This window comes from Mercenaria mercenaria, chromosome 10 (assembly GCF_021730395.1).
Source record: "Mercenaria mercenaria strain notata chromosome 10, MADL_Memer_1, whole genome shotgun sequence".
In the NCBI taxonomy this organism is placed as follows: Eukaryota; Metazoa; Mollusca; class Bivalvia; order Venerida; family Veneridae; genus Mercenaria; species Mercenaria mercenaria.
This window is the reverse complement of record NC_069370.1, coordinates 29,425,568-29,442,547: the sequence shown is the minus strand read 5'-3', so window position 1 is coordinate 29,442,547 and position 16,980 is coordinate 29,425,568. Positions and strand designations below refer to the sequence as shown.

Here is a 16,980-nt window from a genome sequence, read left to right as displayed (position 1 = left end):
GCCCCGCGTTGGCAGCTACAGAAATCTCATTAAAATGTATTAGTATTTATCTGCTTAAAACAGAGTAATAGCGAAATCAGTCAATATTTTCCGTCTAAATCTCTAACTTATAATGTTGATGAATTTGGGCCCAGAAAAAATTCAGGTCCTGGGTACAAGTGTGTGGAAGTGCAGATTTTTTTTAGTCGTATCATTTTCAAAATTATCCCAAAGTAGTATTAAAACCCTTGACAGATACGTATCAATTATTTACTTATACCGTCTGTGTTTGTCATTTTTGGAATTGATAAATTCCATTATCTGAACAAGAAATATTAAAATTCCCAATCTTTTCAATGTTTATACAATTAATAACCATTGAGTGGTCAATGGTTAAAAATAAAATCTTTAAAATACTTTTAATGTCGATGGAAATATAATTTTATTTAACACCCATAATAACTTTAATTGGAACACTTAAGATTTTTCAAGTTAGTGTAAAAATATTTCTTTCTTATTGCCGTTTTTCGACCTTCGTCTTCAGCGAGACGTCACGTGATTAAAAATTTTACGCTTTAAATAAATTCCGTGCATACTTCCTTTTAATAAATCATACGCGGGATATAGCAAAGCACGTACAATACCTAAAGGAAACTGTTGCTTTCGAATTTCGTTAAACCAAAAAAGTAGAATTTAAGTTTCAAATAATATTTGAAACGGTATTTTGTAGTTTTCTTCTTGAAGAAAATAATTTGCGTCGGAATAAGGAAACAATAAATTCAGAATGGATTTATCATCAAGCGGGACAAAACTAATACTTTTTCTGACATTTTGTGTAATATCATCTGGACAAATACTAACTGAGGCTAACATTGATAGTCCATATCGTTATGGTAAGTGATACTATTCTAAAAACTTTCATTTCAGTTGTCTAATGCATTTTCATATTGATATTAAGGTATTCAATCTATTATTAAATATCTCAACTTATTAGCAATTTGATAGGACACTATATAAAATATATATAGACAACTATAAATTATTTTATCTTAGTCTATTGGGATGACAATTTATTATTGGAAACAGTAATATTACAAACAAATAAAAATGTTTAAAAGTAAAACTTTATATGTACTGTTGTAACAACTAAGTTCAATCCTAAACAGAATCTTTTTTACGTTTTCCTTTTATTTTCCGTAATATTTTAAACATTATTTTAATTTGTTTGTACATCTTTATAGAAAAACCTTCCTTACCAAATTACTGTTAATGATAATGAACATATTTAATAGTACATGTAGCGTTGATGAAAAATCTGGAAATGTTCATCAGGAAAAAAACTTTCTTGAATACAGTTACTTTGAAACATTATATTTTTTAAAAACTATACCAAAAGATGAGTAAGAAAGCCAAATACCTATAAATGTAAATAAGAGCTATTTTTATACATTATACTAAGCTATGCTTACCCGTATCTTATAATTCTGTTAAGAATGCACTTCTATGTGATTTTATTATGGTGCATTGTGTTCATTTGATGAGACGAAAACAAACAATTTGAATTGAATTGAATTGAATTGATAAAATTGACAAGGGTGAATTAATGTCCCATTACCAAAGCTTACACTCAGTTATTATGTTGTTGTTTTTTTTCTCCCCATTTACATTTTTGGCAAAATCATACTTATCATTAACCATCTAGACGTCTAATTTATTGCCTGAATTTAAAGGTTTGGTCTGCTATTGCTATAATGCAAAAAACTAAATTGATGTCAATAAAATAATGATATTGTTGTTGAAATTGATCACTTTTAAAGCCATTCCCCTTTGCTTAAAATGAACGAAATGACCGAAGTCGGCCATGTTGTCAGGTGATACACAAAAATTAGGGAATTTAATTTGATATTAGAAATGCATGCGAGATTTGTACAAAGAGTACGGAATAAATAACTATACCTGCCTTTTTTACTTTGTCAGTTTACGTAGGAAACTTTTATTGTGTTTCTGTGAATAACCAAAACTAATTTTATATAAGTTTTTAAATTCTTGAAGAAATTGTAAAGAATTTCCTTTTGCTAAAGAACCATATTTATTGCGCCAATATTGAATTATCATGTTCTTTATTTCAATAAATACGTTTCGAAAACCATTCTTGTCAGTTCGTAATAACCTTAGGAATTATATATTGTTCAGCAAAGTACATGAAACAGTTTGTTTAAGACTGTGATTAATTTGTTCTTGTTTTCGTGTGTTTTCTATACCTACAACGTTATGGTAAATGAAATTTCATTTTTATAACAGCACACTATTAATGCGGATGTTTAAGGCTCAAGAATGTTATGATAAAGTTCTTACCGTGTCTTTTCACATTCTTTTGTTTAATTCAAATTGCATGATATTGACGTAATTGTGTTATGGCATTTATATTCTCCAAAATAACAACAACAAAAAAGACAAAAAAAAACAACAAACAAACAACAACATGAAAAGCATCCACATCAAACATTTTTCTTAATGTTTGCAATAGCGAGAGGCCTGGTCAAACTTTCAAAAGATATCTTATTTCAACTTGTCTGATATGAAGTTTCTTAACAAAAATGAGAAAAATATCGCTTTCTCTGAACCGAGTCTTTATCACTTCTTGTCTGAACACAGCATTCTCACATTTTTGCAACTCTTATCTCTTTTTTTTCCGTTTTGCAAAATACATTTTGTACGGTATTCTGATTGGATAATCATGAATTTTTGTTGAATCCTAAACCGCGATGGCACGATGGTACAACAATGAAAACGCGATGGCATGATGTCGCGATAAGTACCTTTCTTATCGGAGTCAGACGAATCATCCTGTTAAAAGTACTGTACCACTGCGTATCACCACCGGAAGGCGAGGGTGCGATGGTGAAAACGCGATGGCACGATTATTATAACACGATGGACCAATGGTAAAAACGCAATGGTAGGATGATATCGCGATGGTACGATGGTGAAAACGTGACGAAACGATGATGATAACGTGGTTTGCACGATGGTGATAATACGATAGTACGACGGTAAAAATGCGACGACACGATGGTACAAATGCGATGGTACGATGGTGAAAACGTGATGGTACGATGATGAAAACGTGATACCCTGAAATTCCGAAAATAAAATAAGCCGGTCTCGAAAAAAAGCTACCATTTCACTACAGGCAAAAAGGTATCATAAATAAGCCGCACTCAAAAATAAGCCGTCCAGTTTTGTATCAGTGATTTTGTTAGGACACCATATAAGACGTGTACATAGCAGATTTATTTCCACATGTAATAGCAATAAAACATATTTTGGATTAAAAACACTTAAAACAATGCGTGTTGTGTTGATTTTTAAAACCCTGGAAAAATTAAAACTTTAAAAGCCATAAATTGATAAAATTCCTGCCTCAAACACTTCTTGTCACGTCAGTTCTACTTATTAACATGACCGGTCTTTATAACATAATGCAGTGTTTATCACGTATTGTGCAAGTTATTCATACCCGTTGGCCGATTAAATCAAATGTGCATTTATTTGTTACGACAGACAAAACTTTTTAATGGGTAATTGTCTGTTAGCATCGGATTATTTTCATTAAGAAATTGTAACAAATTGTAATAAAACTGGTATGTCAGAAGTATAAGTATACTGAACAGCAAAAGAAACTATCCAGGTGTATAATTGTTGCACCATCTTACCATCGCGATTTCATCATCGCGCCATTTCGTTTTCATAAACGTACCATCATACACATCACGAATTGTATTCAACAGAATGTCACGATTGTCCAACGGAACACCATAAATTTGTAATATAAAAATAACCATAATTATTTTATTGTAAATTTACATATATCTGAGTTGTATACCGTCATTTCAAACTGCATTATGCCAACACATCAAAGTAAGTATGGTCTTGAAAGGAAGGATTTACTAGATAGAATACCTATCATATAGGCTGGAAAAATCAATCAATCAGTAGCTGTAATATAGTGTAAACTTACATCATGACTAGATCCATTTTTTAATTTTAAATTTACGCGGTTGATAAGTATTGTTTTAAGTTTATACGATATGCTCAGTTTGTACCTTGTGGAATTTTAGTCGTTTAAGAAACAGACACAGAACGGTTAAAAGGTTTAATCTTCCATGGGTATAGTTAGACGTTTATACAGTCAGAACTTTTATGTGATTTTATCATTATTTTGGTGTGACATTGAATCTTTAATTGATAATCTATTGTGATTGTACATTGATAAGAACAGATTATAGAATTTCACAACTTCTTTATGCATCTAAAATACCAAATAAGCTAACACCGCTGTTTATAAATCTGTGATTATATTTTATCGATATACAACAGACTGTACAAATCTATAAATTGAACTCCCTTTATAATTCACCACAACAGGTCAATATCTTTCAGCACTTAATGAAACTGAAGTGTTTTGTTTAAATGTCAAATGTACAAATAAACACTAGATTAAATATTATCAAACAACTTCAGTTCAAACAACCATTTATATCTAAAAGTTAAGACGTCAAATTAAATTTTATGAGGCTACATTCAAAAGGTTGATTTTACCATTTTTGCAATCTCATACCTTATTTACGGAAGCTCCGAGGTGACAAGTGTATATTTTTTCTCTCTTGGGAACGAGAGAGCAAATCTAGACCGCGAGATACTTGCTCGTGGCCAGAGATATTTAACTCGTATGAACGAGATATATCTCGTTCCGCGGGTTAGTATCTCGTTCCCAGGGGTAAATATCTCACTCTCACGAGTTGGAATGTCGTGGTCACGAGATTATATATCAGACACTTGTTACTTAATTAAGTGGACAAGTGTATGTCTTTCTTTACCTCATGGCCACGAGATACTAGCTCGTTTTTACCAGATAGTGTCGACTACATATGTTTATAGAAACGAGATAGTATCTCGTGGTCAGATGTTAGTTATATCGTGGCCAAGAGATCCTTGCCCATTGAAACGAGAATGTATCTCCTAGTCAGGTGTTAGTTATATCGCGGCCAAGAAATTCTTACCCAATGAAAGGAGATAGAATCTCGTGGTCAAGTGTTAGTTATATCGCGCCAAGAGATTCTTACCCACGGAAACGAGATAGAATCTCGTGGTCAGGTGTTTGTTATAGATCCTTGCCCATTGAAACGAGATAGTAGCTACTGGTAATAAAATAGTTCACGTTTGTTAACCACATTGATGATGTGTAAAGAAAGACAAAATTAAGCTTCATAATGTCATATAATCTTGGCAGCAGAACAGTAGAAAAATACTCTGGAAATATGAAATTTATAATTGAGCCGCACCATGAGAAAATCAACATAGTGCATTTGCAACCAGCATCCGCGCAATCTTGTCAGGATCCATGCTTTTCGCTTTCAAAGCCTATTGCAATAAGAGAACCCTTTAGCGAAGAGCATGGATCCTGACCAGACTGCGCGGACGCGCAGGCTTGTCTGGATCCATGCTGGTCGCAAATGCACTATGTTGGTTTTCTCATGGTGCGGCTCATATAGAATTAATAATCAAAACGCCGTGTCCATTGGATACATAATACGCAGAGTATTGTTTCATTTCCAGCTAGGAGAAGTACTTCCATTTTATCTTAGGATTATTATATTAATACACACGAATTGTCTATAAAGTACTTATATTTGCAAGCCGCATTTAATGTCAATAACGAATTTTGATAAGAAGTGGTTTGATTTACTTTTCATGTTGCCCATTACGCATAAATGCACTTTATTTCAGATTAAGAAAATCAAAAGCAATGATATTTGCGGTTTTCACTCCCCCGTGGACATGCACAATTGAAATAGGCCCAGTACAAAACTCTCTCTACCAATTATGGGATTATCATAATATATTATATGCAAAACAAACGGATTTGTTATAATATTTTAAAGTTAAAACTGCATTTGAATAACTTGTATGATTCTCTTGTCTATGTGTGAACAAGGTACTTCTAGTGAAAGGCATCCGTATGAATTCGGTACTTGAATAAACAAACATGTCACACTATGCATCATCTTCCATGTATCAGTGTTTTCCCAGCTGGATTTTAACTTTTTATCTTGTCTTATAGCGTATTAAGGTTCCATTCAGAGCATTATTTAAAAGGTAGGGTTTACCACGCACAAACACACAAAAATATTTAGTCCCTATATAAATGATACGCATGTGGAAACGTCTCGGTTAAACCAATAAAGTTGCTATTGAAGTTACAGGTAAAGAATTGAAAGTTAAAGGCAGGAAGAATTAAGACATTCCGACGTAAACATGTATACACCTACACCAAAAAACCTAAGTTTGACTCGTTACGCCACCGTGAAATCTGCACACAATCTTCTTGCTATCCAAGACGGTCAAATCTTTACTTTACGTTTTGCTTCTTTAAACTTGTATTGATACATGACATCACTAATGTACGATATAAAATGCTTTCTTGCTTTCTTTTTCTTTCTTACGGTTAATTAAGTTCATTTGTCCCTTGGTATAAATTACATCTTCTTTGAAAGCCTTACTCGATATTCGACATACGCTGGCAGATAACTTTAAAGACCCATTCATTCTCAATTACATTAGTACCTCAACAGAAGTTAACAGAACCGAGTATGGCCCAGAAATATTTTCCATGAGCGTTCTTATCTATATTCATGTTACAATGGTTACAAAATAAATATTTCCCAGACGAAAAAGAAGGCAAAGAAGACACTAAGTATACATTAATTCTGTAGTAGATATAGAATCTAGGGCAAAATTTTTTCATGCAAATGAAATAATGAAATACATGTACAAATTAAACATCAATAAAAGTCAATTTTATATATACTTCATTTGCTATTTGAAAGTGGTCTAAATATATACCAATGCTTAGTCTTTGTAAACTATAAACAATGAGTAAGGTCAACTCCTTTCTTATAAACGATCCACATATACATGCATGACTGTACGGGCTTGATGAAATGTTGTTCATTACATTATTTAAAAAATTGAGAATTCATTCATGTTTGCTTCACTACATTGATCGTGAATGAAAGAAGGAATAAAGTAAGACCAGCTTCATAGAAAACTTGCTCAATAACTTTGTCACAGAACGCTGTAGGAAACACTTATTATACATGTACATTACAGAGAAAGAGAAGCGGAGAAATTCTTTTCCTTACAAAGGTTGCTGTAGTTACGACTGAGTGAAACACCTCCAATTCGTTTTAGAATTAATACATTAATACACATGAATTGCCTATATAACACTGTGTGCACACAGCATTGAACTACTTTGACAAATTCTTATGTTGAGTGGTTTAATTTACTTTTCATGTTTTCCATTATGCGCTCCATTTCAGAATAAAAAGTGAAAGGAATGATATTTGCGGTTTTCATTCTCCAATGGGCATGCACGATTAAAATAGGCCGACTGCTAAGCTCTCTCTGCCAATTATGGGATTTTCATAATATATTATCTGCAAAACAAGCATATTTTAAGATTAAAGTTGTATTTAAATGACTTACATTATCATTTTGTTTCTGTGTGAATAGGGTACTTTCAATAAAAGGCAACCTCATGAAATGGACACTTGAACAAACAAACATGTCAGACTGTACATCATGTTCCGTACATCAATGTTTGCCAGATATAATTCACTTTTGATCAAGTACAAATAAGCTATTGAGGTTTATTTCAAGTACAGGCTTATAATATTTCAATCGAAAAAGAAGTGAATTATATGAAAACGTACACAACAAAACCCACTCAACAGCCTAGTGGTTTAGCATCCGTTTCGAGTCTTAGAACCGCATTTTACCAAAAGACGTGAAAATGGTACCATTTGTACATACTGTAGACGAATTAAGTTAATTAACATAAACTAAAATAAAAACAAACATATCAGTTTAAGTAAGCACAGATATATCTTCTTAAAACAGAATTGTCAACAAATCATTTAAATATATTTAATAGTTTTGAAATTGTTTTGGAGGAAAACATATTTGCTACAAGAATTTCAATGATAAAAGGTAAAAGTAAAATACCAGGAAGAATTCAGATAAAAACACAAGTAAAACACTTCCACTCCCTAAACCTAAACATATAAGTATCAAGTTTATAACATTTAATTGTTTGTACTTAAGCTGGTATTTGTTTGCTCAGTCATTGAACTAAACAGGAACAGTCAAAATGGCGAGCCATAGTTTTGGTCGATTCATAGATTTAATTGTTTAGCGCTTTTAAGTGAGGACTGAAAAAGGACAGCACTTTTGATTTGGGATAGTTACTCTGGTTCAGTCGTTCCTTTTTTAAATATTTCCAGCAGCATGTGTATTTCCTATATGAAAAATAACTAGCATACATACACCTTAATTTTCACCAGTTCCTTAAAATACTCATGAAAACATTTTTTTAAAAAAAACCATTAATATGAAGATGTTTGTGTAATGTAACGTAAGTATGATAAAACATTCTTTTCAAACGTCTGAAAAATGCCTATTAAATTGTTTAAAATGCTGTACAAAAGACGACATAATCAATCAGCACAAAACAGCAGATATCCTATATTATAGACGATCTACATCCCTTATAATCTAAACTAAGGGTATTTACTAGAATTTTTCTCTACGGGCAGAACTTTTTTAAATTTTCAGAACATAATGACGAGTTAAGAGAAGACACACAAGTATCTGGTGATGTATACATCATTGACAAGCTGAGCTCAGAAAATGTACTAGCTGTCGAAGAACTCCTTCAAAATGTCGTGAATACAAACAGCAAGGTCTTTGTCAAGATTGCAGGTATTTGCGTCTTTCATATTGGATTTGAAAAACGGAATAAACCACTAAATTTGATTATACGGAGGAAGAAATTGCATAACCTCTTGCTATGTACTGTAACTTGACGTTTTATTGTAGGTCACGGCATCAGTATCATCAGGGACTTACGTGAAATGTCAGATGTTTTCAAGTACACAGATGATCAAAGAAAACACAATATTGTTGACGATATTCTTGACGGTAACCAATAACAGAATGTTACTTTTTCTTACTATAACATTACACATAGTGGACAGTAATACTAGACCTGTGTATGCTAACATCCGATTGCGAAGTGATCAGCCTAAAGTACATCGGATACTTTGGAAAGCTACTAACATATTTTGAACATATGAACGTATTAGTTTGGGTTTTGTTACTAGTTTCTTTACATTTCTGGGGGTACTAATATTTAGTGTGATTTAGTTTATGTTCAGTTTATTAATCGTTATCATACGTAACATGCTGCGAATCAGATCCTTTTGAATAGGTTGTACATTTGACATTTGTAATTTAATAACAGTTCTCTGAAGATGTCGCATCTTTACTTGAAGAGAAGTAAACATGGCTGTGCATCAAATTATAAGCGTATTTTTATTCATATTGTAATTGGGTATGGTAAACATATGAATCGTCATGAAAGATTTCTGATTCAGTTCTACAAATGGCAGAGAAAAGAATCCATATTTACATTATAACGGAGAAAGGATCAAATGTGGCAGAAGGTACAGAAGCCCAGATGTTGCTCCTAAAGGAGAGAGACCTTCGAATTGACATCCTCCATCTACATGACCGTAATTATGGTAATACATGTTCTAGTTTATTGTTAACTTGATATCAATGAGACTAGAAATAGTTCCAATACTGAATAATACCGACAATTGTAACAAATATAACCTTTGTATGCATACTTAAAGTATCATGATTAACTTGGTATATTCTCGTTTGCCCAAGTGACCTTTGTCAATAACAAGAACATTATTAGATTTGTTTTTCTTATTGGTAATCAGGTAAAAATATTCGTATATACACGCTTTATCCGTTTTTGCAGATACTCGCCAGAGAAGACAAATAAACTTTTATCAACTACTTGCAAATGTCTCCGGCGGCTCCGTTATACAGACAAACAAACAAAATATTGGATCAGCACTAAATTTGTTAAAGGTAATAACATATATCAGTTTGTAATTAATGAAAAAACTTTGTCTTTGGTAAATTAGAAAAATAATCTTTTTTTTAAGTTGATCAAATAACCTCACACAATTTCTTAAAACCAACACCGTTGAAAATTTATTTTGCCACAGGTAATTCAGACCTAAATGGAACTACTAGATATCTAGGTAGAGATCGAAGAGAAGTATATTTCCGTTCTGACGGATTTTACTAACGTTGTGGAAGAGTAAATTTAATCGGATACTAGTTCATTTATAATTTTAACATGGAAACATGTTCAGTTACGCTGGGTTCAAAATATTAGAAGCCCAACAACACGTATCATATCATAATTCTATTTACTTTTTCAGCAAAGTATTAAGACATCTTTGGTGCATGTCATGCGATTTTCGGACACTTCACCACCTGGAAAACAGTTCAGGATACCAGTGGATGAGACAATGACGCAACTAATATTCAGAGCCCAAGTTGAAAGATCTAACCCGATTATAATTGCCATGACTCCTTCAGGTATATCTATAGCAAAAATTAATGCTATTGCAATATATGCGAATAGTATTAGGGTCTCAACTGCATGATAAAGGGAAAAATCTAAGTATTTCTTACCATTCATTACTGGCTTGTAATGCGGTTGCACATATATAATCATAACTGTTTAAAAAGGAAACATATATATATATATTTATGACAGTGTAATTTTTTGTAGGCATACCTTCTCCAAATCGACCACAATTACTCGGTAAAGCAAGCGCTGGAACCGTAGTAGGGTTACTGGAAACAAATCTTTCCAAGGTAAGCGTCATAAATAACATGCAGCATCTGATATCTCATTTCATATATAGTGACTTTGTAAAAGATCGTAATGTACATAAAATACATAAATATTCGATAGAACATGTACTTTTTATACGCCCGAAGGGACGTATTATGTATACGGTGTTCGTCCGTCTGTCCGTCCGTTAGCAATTTCGTGACCGCTCTGTAACTCTTGAACCCCTTGAAGGATTTCAAAGAAACTTGACACAAATGTTCACCACATCGAGGCGACGTGCAGAGCGCATGTTCTAGATGGCTCGCTTCAAGGTCAAGGTCACACTTAGGGGTCAATATTCATATGAGTGAGTTTTGTGTCCGCTCTGTAACTCTTGAACTGCTTGAAGGATTGTAAAGAAACTTGGCACAAATGTTCACCACATCGAGACCACATGCAAAGTGAATGTTCTGGGTGTCTCGCTTCAAGGTCAAGGTCACAGTTAAGGGTCAAAAGTCATCGCTCTGTAACTCATGAACCCCTTGAAGGATTTCAAAGAAACTTGACACACATGTTCACCGCATCGACAACACTTGCAGCGCGCATGTTCTACAAGATCAAAGTCACACTTAGGGGTCAAAGGTCACACCTTCGGGCGTATATTGCCCCACATTGCGGTGCTCTTATTATGAATATATAGTTAGATTTTTATCTCATTAAACGATACATTATAAATAGGTATAAGTACATGCATAGGTAGTCATATTTCGAAATGTTTTATAGGACTACTCAGATATGAGAAAAACACAGGATTATCGTTACCCTGGATATAATTTCTTGATCTCAGTTGAGGAATCGCCTTTTGGTTAACAAAATACTTTTCTTTAACTATTCAGCTATAAGTCAGAACAGAAATGTATTAAAACGTAATATCTAAATCTAAAGTTGTGTTTCCGTGGTTTCTGGGCGGCTGCTTTCTTAGTCTGTGGACTTTTATCCTTGTTTTCTTTTTCTGCTTGAATGGAAATGTTAAATATTCAAATTATTGTGAAGTATACCATTATGAAATTTCAGTGACATTTCTTTATTATTGTAGCCAACAGATTACGGTACATGGAAGATTTCCAAACTTGACGCAAATTTATGGGACATTAAAGTGGATGGCCAGAGTTCTGTAGATTTTACTCACGAGTTTCTTGAACCAGGCCCTGGGGGATTTGGTGAATTTCCAATAAATGGACGGCCTATTGTTGGTAAATATAGTGTTAAAAGCTTATTCTTGAGGAGTTAGCCATCAATATGATCTAGATAAATCATAATACCTTAATACCTTAAAAATCTTGATATTTAATGATATGCATTGTTGCATACGTTGTTCTAGCATATATTTGAAATTAAACGCATATTCCAAGTTCAGGTAGCAGATACACAACACACTGTAGCAAACACAAACTACAAAAAAGGACATTATTTTAGGTAAAACCTACAAGTTGTCTATAACAGTACCGGAGTATGCTAAGGTCAAGACCGTTGCAATGGGCATGCTATTTAACATCGGACAAAATACACCTATAGATATGAAACCGCTAACGAATGTCGGAGGAAGACGAGGAAAGTCAATGTTTCATGCGCAGTTTGCGATTCCTACAAAGGTAATTTCTCTAATTTTACTGTTTTTATTATGTACATCGACAGCTGAAGTCATATTGCTACTTTCCGGATGTAGTGAATGAGGAAGAACTTCAGCTAAATTTGTCCCACGATCAAAGTGTCCTGCAAATCGTGGTGCCTTTACTTGATTAATAAAACACCCGCTCTGGTAAGGGAGTGGAATTTGATTCCGGGATATTTTATGCTAACAGTCGACGAGGGTCAATCAATTTAAAGTCAACAGCTTCAAATAAACACTTGCAGAAGTTTGTAAATGTAAAGACTGGGAAAGTAGAAATAGGCCTTCCAGAAATACTGCTCAGAAGAACATGGGTGGATTTTTATGTATGTGTATGGTCCGTTCTCGAACAATTTTCATACTGCCAAATCAGATGATGACCCATTCATACCATTTTTTTTGTTTGATTATGCTTCTAGCCGAGCTACTTTGATAGTTACGAGTACTGACTATGTTGACAATTTTTAGCTTGATCTACTATAACTTTAATCTGTTTAGTTCACAAAAGAAAATGGAAGTTAAGAATAGAAAATCTGGAGGCATCTTGTTCTTGGCACAGAGACAGTATTATGCAAATATTGTAATTGTTAAAGAAAACAGCCATAATCTCATTGAATTGGTAATAATTATATGCAATAAAGTGTTAAAAATCGGTCTTTTCAGAACTTCATGGTTGGCATTGAAGGCCGGGATAAATCAGGACACATGTTCCGGCGGATTGATACCATACTTATTACACCAATTAGCCTTAAACTTATCATGCCTTCCCTCACAGGTAATTCAACCTTTTCATTCAGTATTTATGCCACCAGAAATGAATTCGGGACGGTGCATATAGTGTCCGCCCGGAAACTTTGAAAGGATAATTGCTCCTACAGTTTTCGAGGGATTTGACCCAAGTGTACAGAAATGTATCACTACGAAATGAACTTGCGCATTTTGTCAGAATTATATATGTGTGTACTTTGCCTAGTTAATGAGTTATATTCCTTTGAAATTTAACAAATCGGATAACTTCTCTAACAGTCGAAACTAAAAGAAACGAATTATTTTGATGTAAACTTACTGTCAGGATATATGTGAACCATGCACATTTCGACAGATATCGTCTTTTCGAAATTACAAAGGTCTCTATGTTCCTTACATTTGCTGTACAGATAACTCCTACGTCAGTTTTAGATACTTTAAACTGCATTTTCTTTTTGTTTTCAGGGCTTAAGTTTTTTCAAAATGAAACACTGACTATACCGTTCACTGTTGTAAATGAAGGTTCTAAAGAGCAAGATGTAGACGTGAAAATTGAAGACGATAAAAAGTTTGCCCAAGCTCCTCACATTTTGTCAGCTACGATCAAACCAGGGCAAAACTTTACTGCAAAATTTGTAATCAAAGCAGGACTTACTGTGGGTGAAACAACGTAAGCTTACCATGAATACTATTTAGAACTCAGTTTTAGAGAATAGCTCATGTAAGCTTAACATAACTGTTCTTCATTCTCAGAATACTAGCAATATTTAGCCAACCTGGCGGTATTTGTCCCTAAATGTTTTGACAATGTTAGATATGTTTCCAATTGTCATGAACTAAAATAAACGAAACCTACAATTAGGGATTCTTGCCTTGAAAATAAAAAAATGGGACCAAACGTTGATGTGCATATACATGTTTGTCCGACAAATACTCTTTATTTAGAAATTTCCTCCCTCCTTCTTCCTGCCCTTCCTGCTTCTATTCCTATGGTATTGCTTACTTCATTTTTCCGCCAGATAAAGGTAGCGTTTTAAAGAACATGTACATATATTTGCAGGACGGTGACAGTGACAGCTAAACCATATCTTGGACCACGTCAGTTCTCACAAGGACAGTTTGAAATCAGGCGGTTTACGGTTTTAGATAAGAATCTTACGGTAAGCAGATTGCTGTCTTCCGTCTATATTTTATGTCAACTCTTTTATTGCAATTTTGCTTTCATATGTTTCAATTTAAATTATCATTATAATGAATTTTCATACAAAGACTATGAAGTGATCAATTTTTGAACAATACTTATGAATACTTATCGACTGACTGGATTTATTTTAGACCACTACATTAACCACGCCGACGACTACTACAACTTCCACTACCTCAGCTTCAACAACTTCTACTCAAACTACTCTCACTACATCAGCTTCGATGTCCACCACAGTAGCTACTACGTCGGCACGAACTACCAAAAGTGTGGTTTCAACAACACAACCGTTAACATCAGTAAACACCAAACCAACGCCTGGTTCCTCATCACAGTCACCAGCCAAAAGTACAACAGCAACAACAGCAAAGTCAGTGTCAACCACCACCTCAGCAACTTCACTGTCTTCTTTAAAATATTCTGTATCTGCTGCATTTACAGGTCCAACGGTAAAACAAACTGGATCTGTTTCTACAGTTTCTTCTACAACACTATCAACAAAACCTACGAAGACTGTGGCAAAAATGGCCTCTTCAGTAACACCGTCAGCAATCAGCAAATCTTCATCTTCAGCATCGACATTAAAAAGTCGGGTTACAACAAAAACTACAGTATTGCCACCAGCAGCTACAATCACAACAACAACAACAAAATCTAACAACGACAAGAAATCTGACAACACAGATCTTCCTACGACATCGATAGTTGTTGGTATTTCTACTGGTGCCCTTGTGGGTTAGTATATAGTATACTTTAATGTATGCAATCTAATGTTTTTAATATTCTTTAACATAATTTTATTAATCATTGATTTATATTTATTTACCGGTATTGTACCTAAACATATGGAAATCTCACGATTGTTAACTCTTTTCATATTTGAGAATATGAATCATTGCTCAATTTGACTTAATTTTTGAAGATTGGTGATTAGGATTGCAAATTTGCATTACGATATGTCAAATATCTATACATCTATATATGTAACTTGTTAGATGTGTCTGTTACATAACCTTTTCTATTTTAAGAATATCCCAGCCAAAGTGTAATTGTTTAGAACACTGTTAATGTATTATGTGTTAGGCTTGTCAATGTACAAAATGGCAAAGCATATACAAGAATATATTTTATGTTCTTAATTAAGAGTCCGTGAAATTAAATTGCTGGTAATCATACTGTCTGTCTGTTAGGAGTGCTAAAGATTATTCTGTTTCAATAATTAAGGTGTTGCTGCTATTGGAACAATGGCTCTGTTATTTAGAAGAGCGATGAAGAAGTCGGGGAAGTCAGTGGAGCCAAGCAAGGAGACGCTGTATGACAGGAGAAGGCAAAGTAGTCTGGCATGGACTTAATCCTTCCATAGAAACATAACGTTTATTTCTGAACATACATTATAAACAAAGTTTCGAATTCATTATTCATATAATCCGAACAAAATGTGATAATAGTGTTGAAGCATGTACCTATATTGGATTTCTGTGACGACTTACAGTATATCCAAATACTAACTTCATTTCATTCTCCACAATTTCCATATGCAAACACCCTTGTGAGCATGACAAGAGCACCATAATTCATGTTGGCAAAGACTTCTATGGCGGATAGATAAGTTATTAAATTACTATATAAGCTAACACGTTTTATTGGCTGATGCTCGTAAAACAATATCCTAGACTTCTACAACAAAACCTACCTGGTGTGCCGTTTTAACAGTGACACGGATAATTCAATGTACTTCTTCCATAAAAAAATGCAACCATCACATAACTCTGAACATGTGCTAAAATATCTGTCGTACTTTCTGAGGCATAATTTATTTATTGTACATATTTTATTTTGAAATATATCTTTACATCTGTTACAGCTCATCATTGTTTGGAAAATAAATTTTCTTGTTTCTTTGATATTTTTGGCAATTACTCGCTGAAACAATACGATGAGAGCAACTCTGGGCATCTTGGGCTATGTATATTACTATTTCAGTATTTGCTTCACTAGCCTTTCTCTGTTAAGTATTCTCTATGATAATTTAAGTATTGGAAAACATCTGGATAAAAAGATATGTGGCGTTTTGCGACTTCCCCTAACGTGAAAGTAAGGATTTTTAGGCGATTGCTCTACGTAATTGTTCAGAACCAGTAGATAGGCGACACTTTCTAGAGACGTCGGTGTGTTAGGAAAGCCAGTTTTAGCTTTCGTTAACATGTAATGTGACTGTCCATGCCCATTTAATAGAGAACACACACTTGTTTTCATATAGTTTGTTGTATCTATGTGTTTGGCATACTTATTTAGGTACTCTCGGAAACGAGAAATGATGCAATTATATCATATTCAAAATATGGCAGCATTTTATAATTTTAACAGATCTACTTCGGAACAGTGCAAAACTTTGCAATGGGCCTGATTTGTAACATTTTAATCACTGGGATAGCATCACTTCTGTTAAAATCAAGCAGATACAAGTATATTTCTAGAAAATAATGGTTTGATATGGTTAAGATAATGTTTGCCTAGTATAGTTTTCCAGGTGTATCAGTGTTGAAATGATTACAATGTAAATTTCAAATAATAGCGAAATATTCAAACTGAACGTGAAACAAAATGTGTCAA

General features: G+C 33.6%; 1 protein-coding gene across 1 annotated transcript; it reads left to right on the top strand.

Annotated features, from left to right (window-relative positions):
• Nucleotides 1–460: 460 nt before the first annotated feature.
• Nucleotides 461–16,271, top strand: LOC123560447 (uncharacterized). Its single transcript, XM_045352637.2, has 14 exons — nt 461–872; nt 8,659–8,805; nt 8,923–9,024; nt 9,480–9,626; nt 9,875–9,987; nt 10,347–10,506; nt 10,703–10,788; nt 11,844–12,000; nt 12,224–12,399; nt 13,080–13,191; nt 13,629–13,833; nt 14,224–14,323; nt 14,499–15,102; nt 15,592–16,271. Exons 1-14 carry the CDS (start codon nt 764–766, stop codon nt 15,717–15,719), a joined length of 2,346 nt encoding a protein of 781 aa, XP_045208572.2. The 5' UTR covers nt 461–763; the 3' UTR covers nt 15,720–16,271.
• The last annotated feature ends 709 nt before the right edge of the window (nt 16,272–16,980 follow it).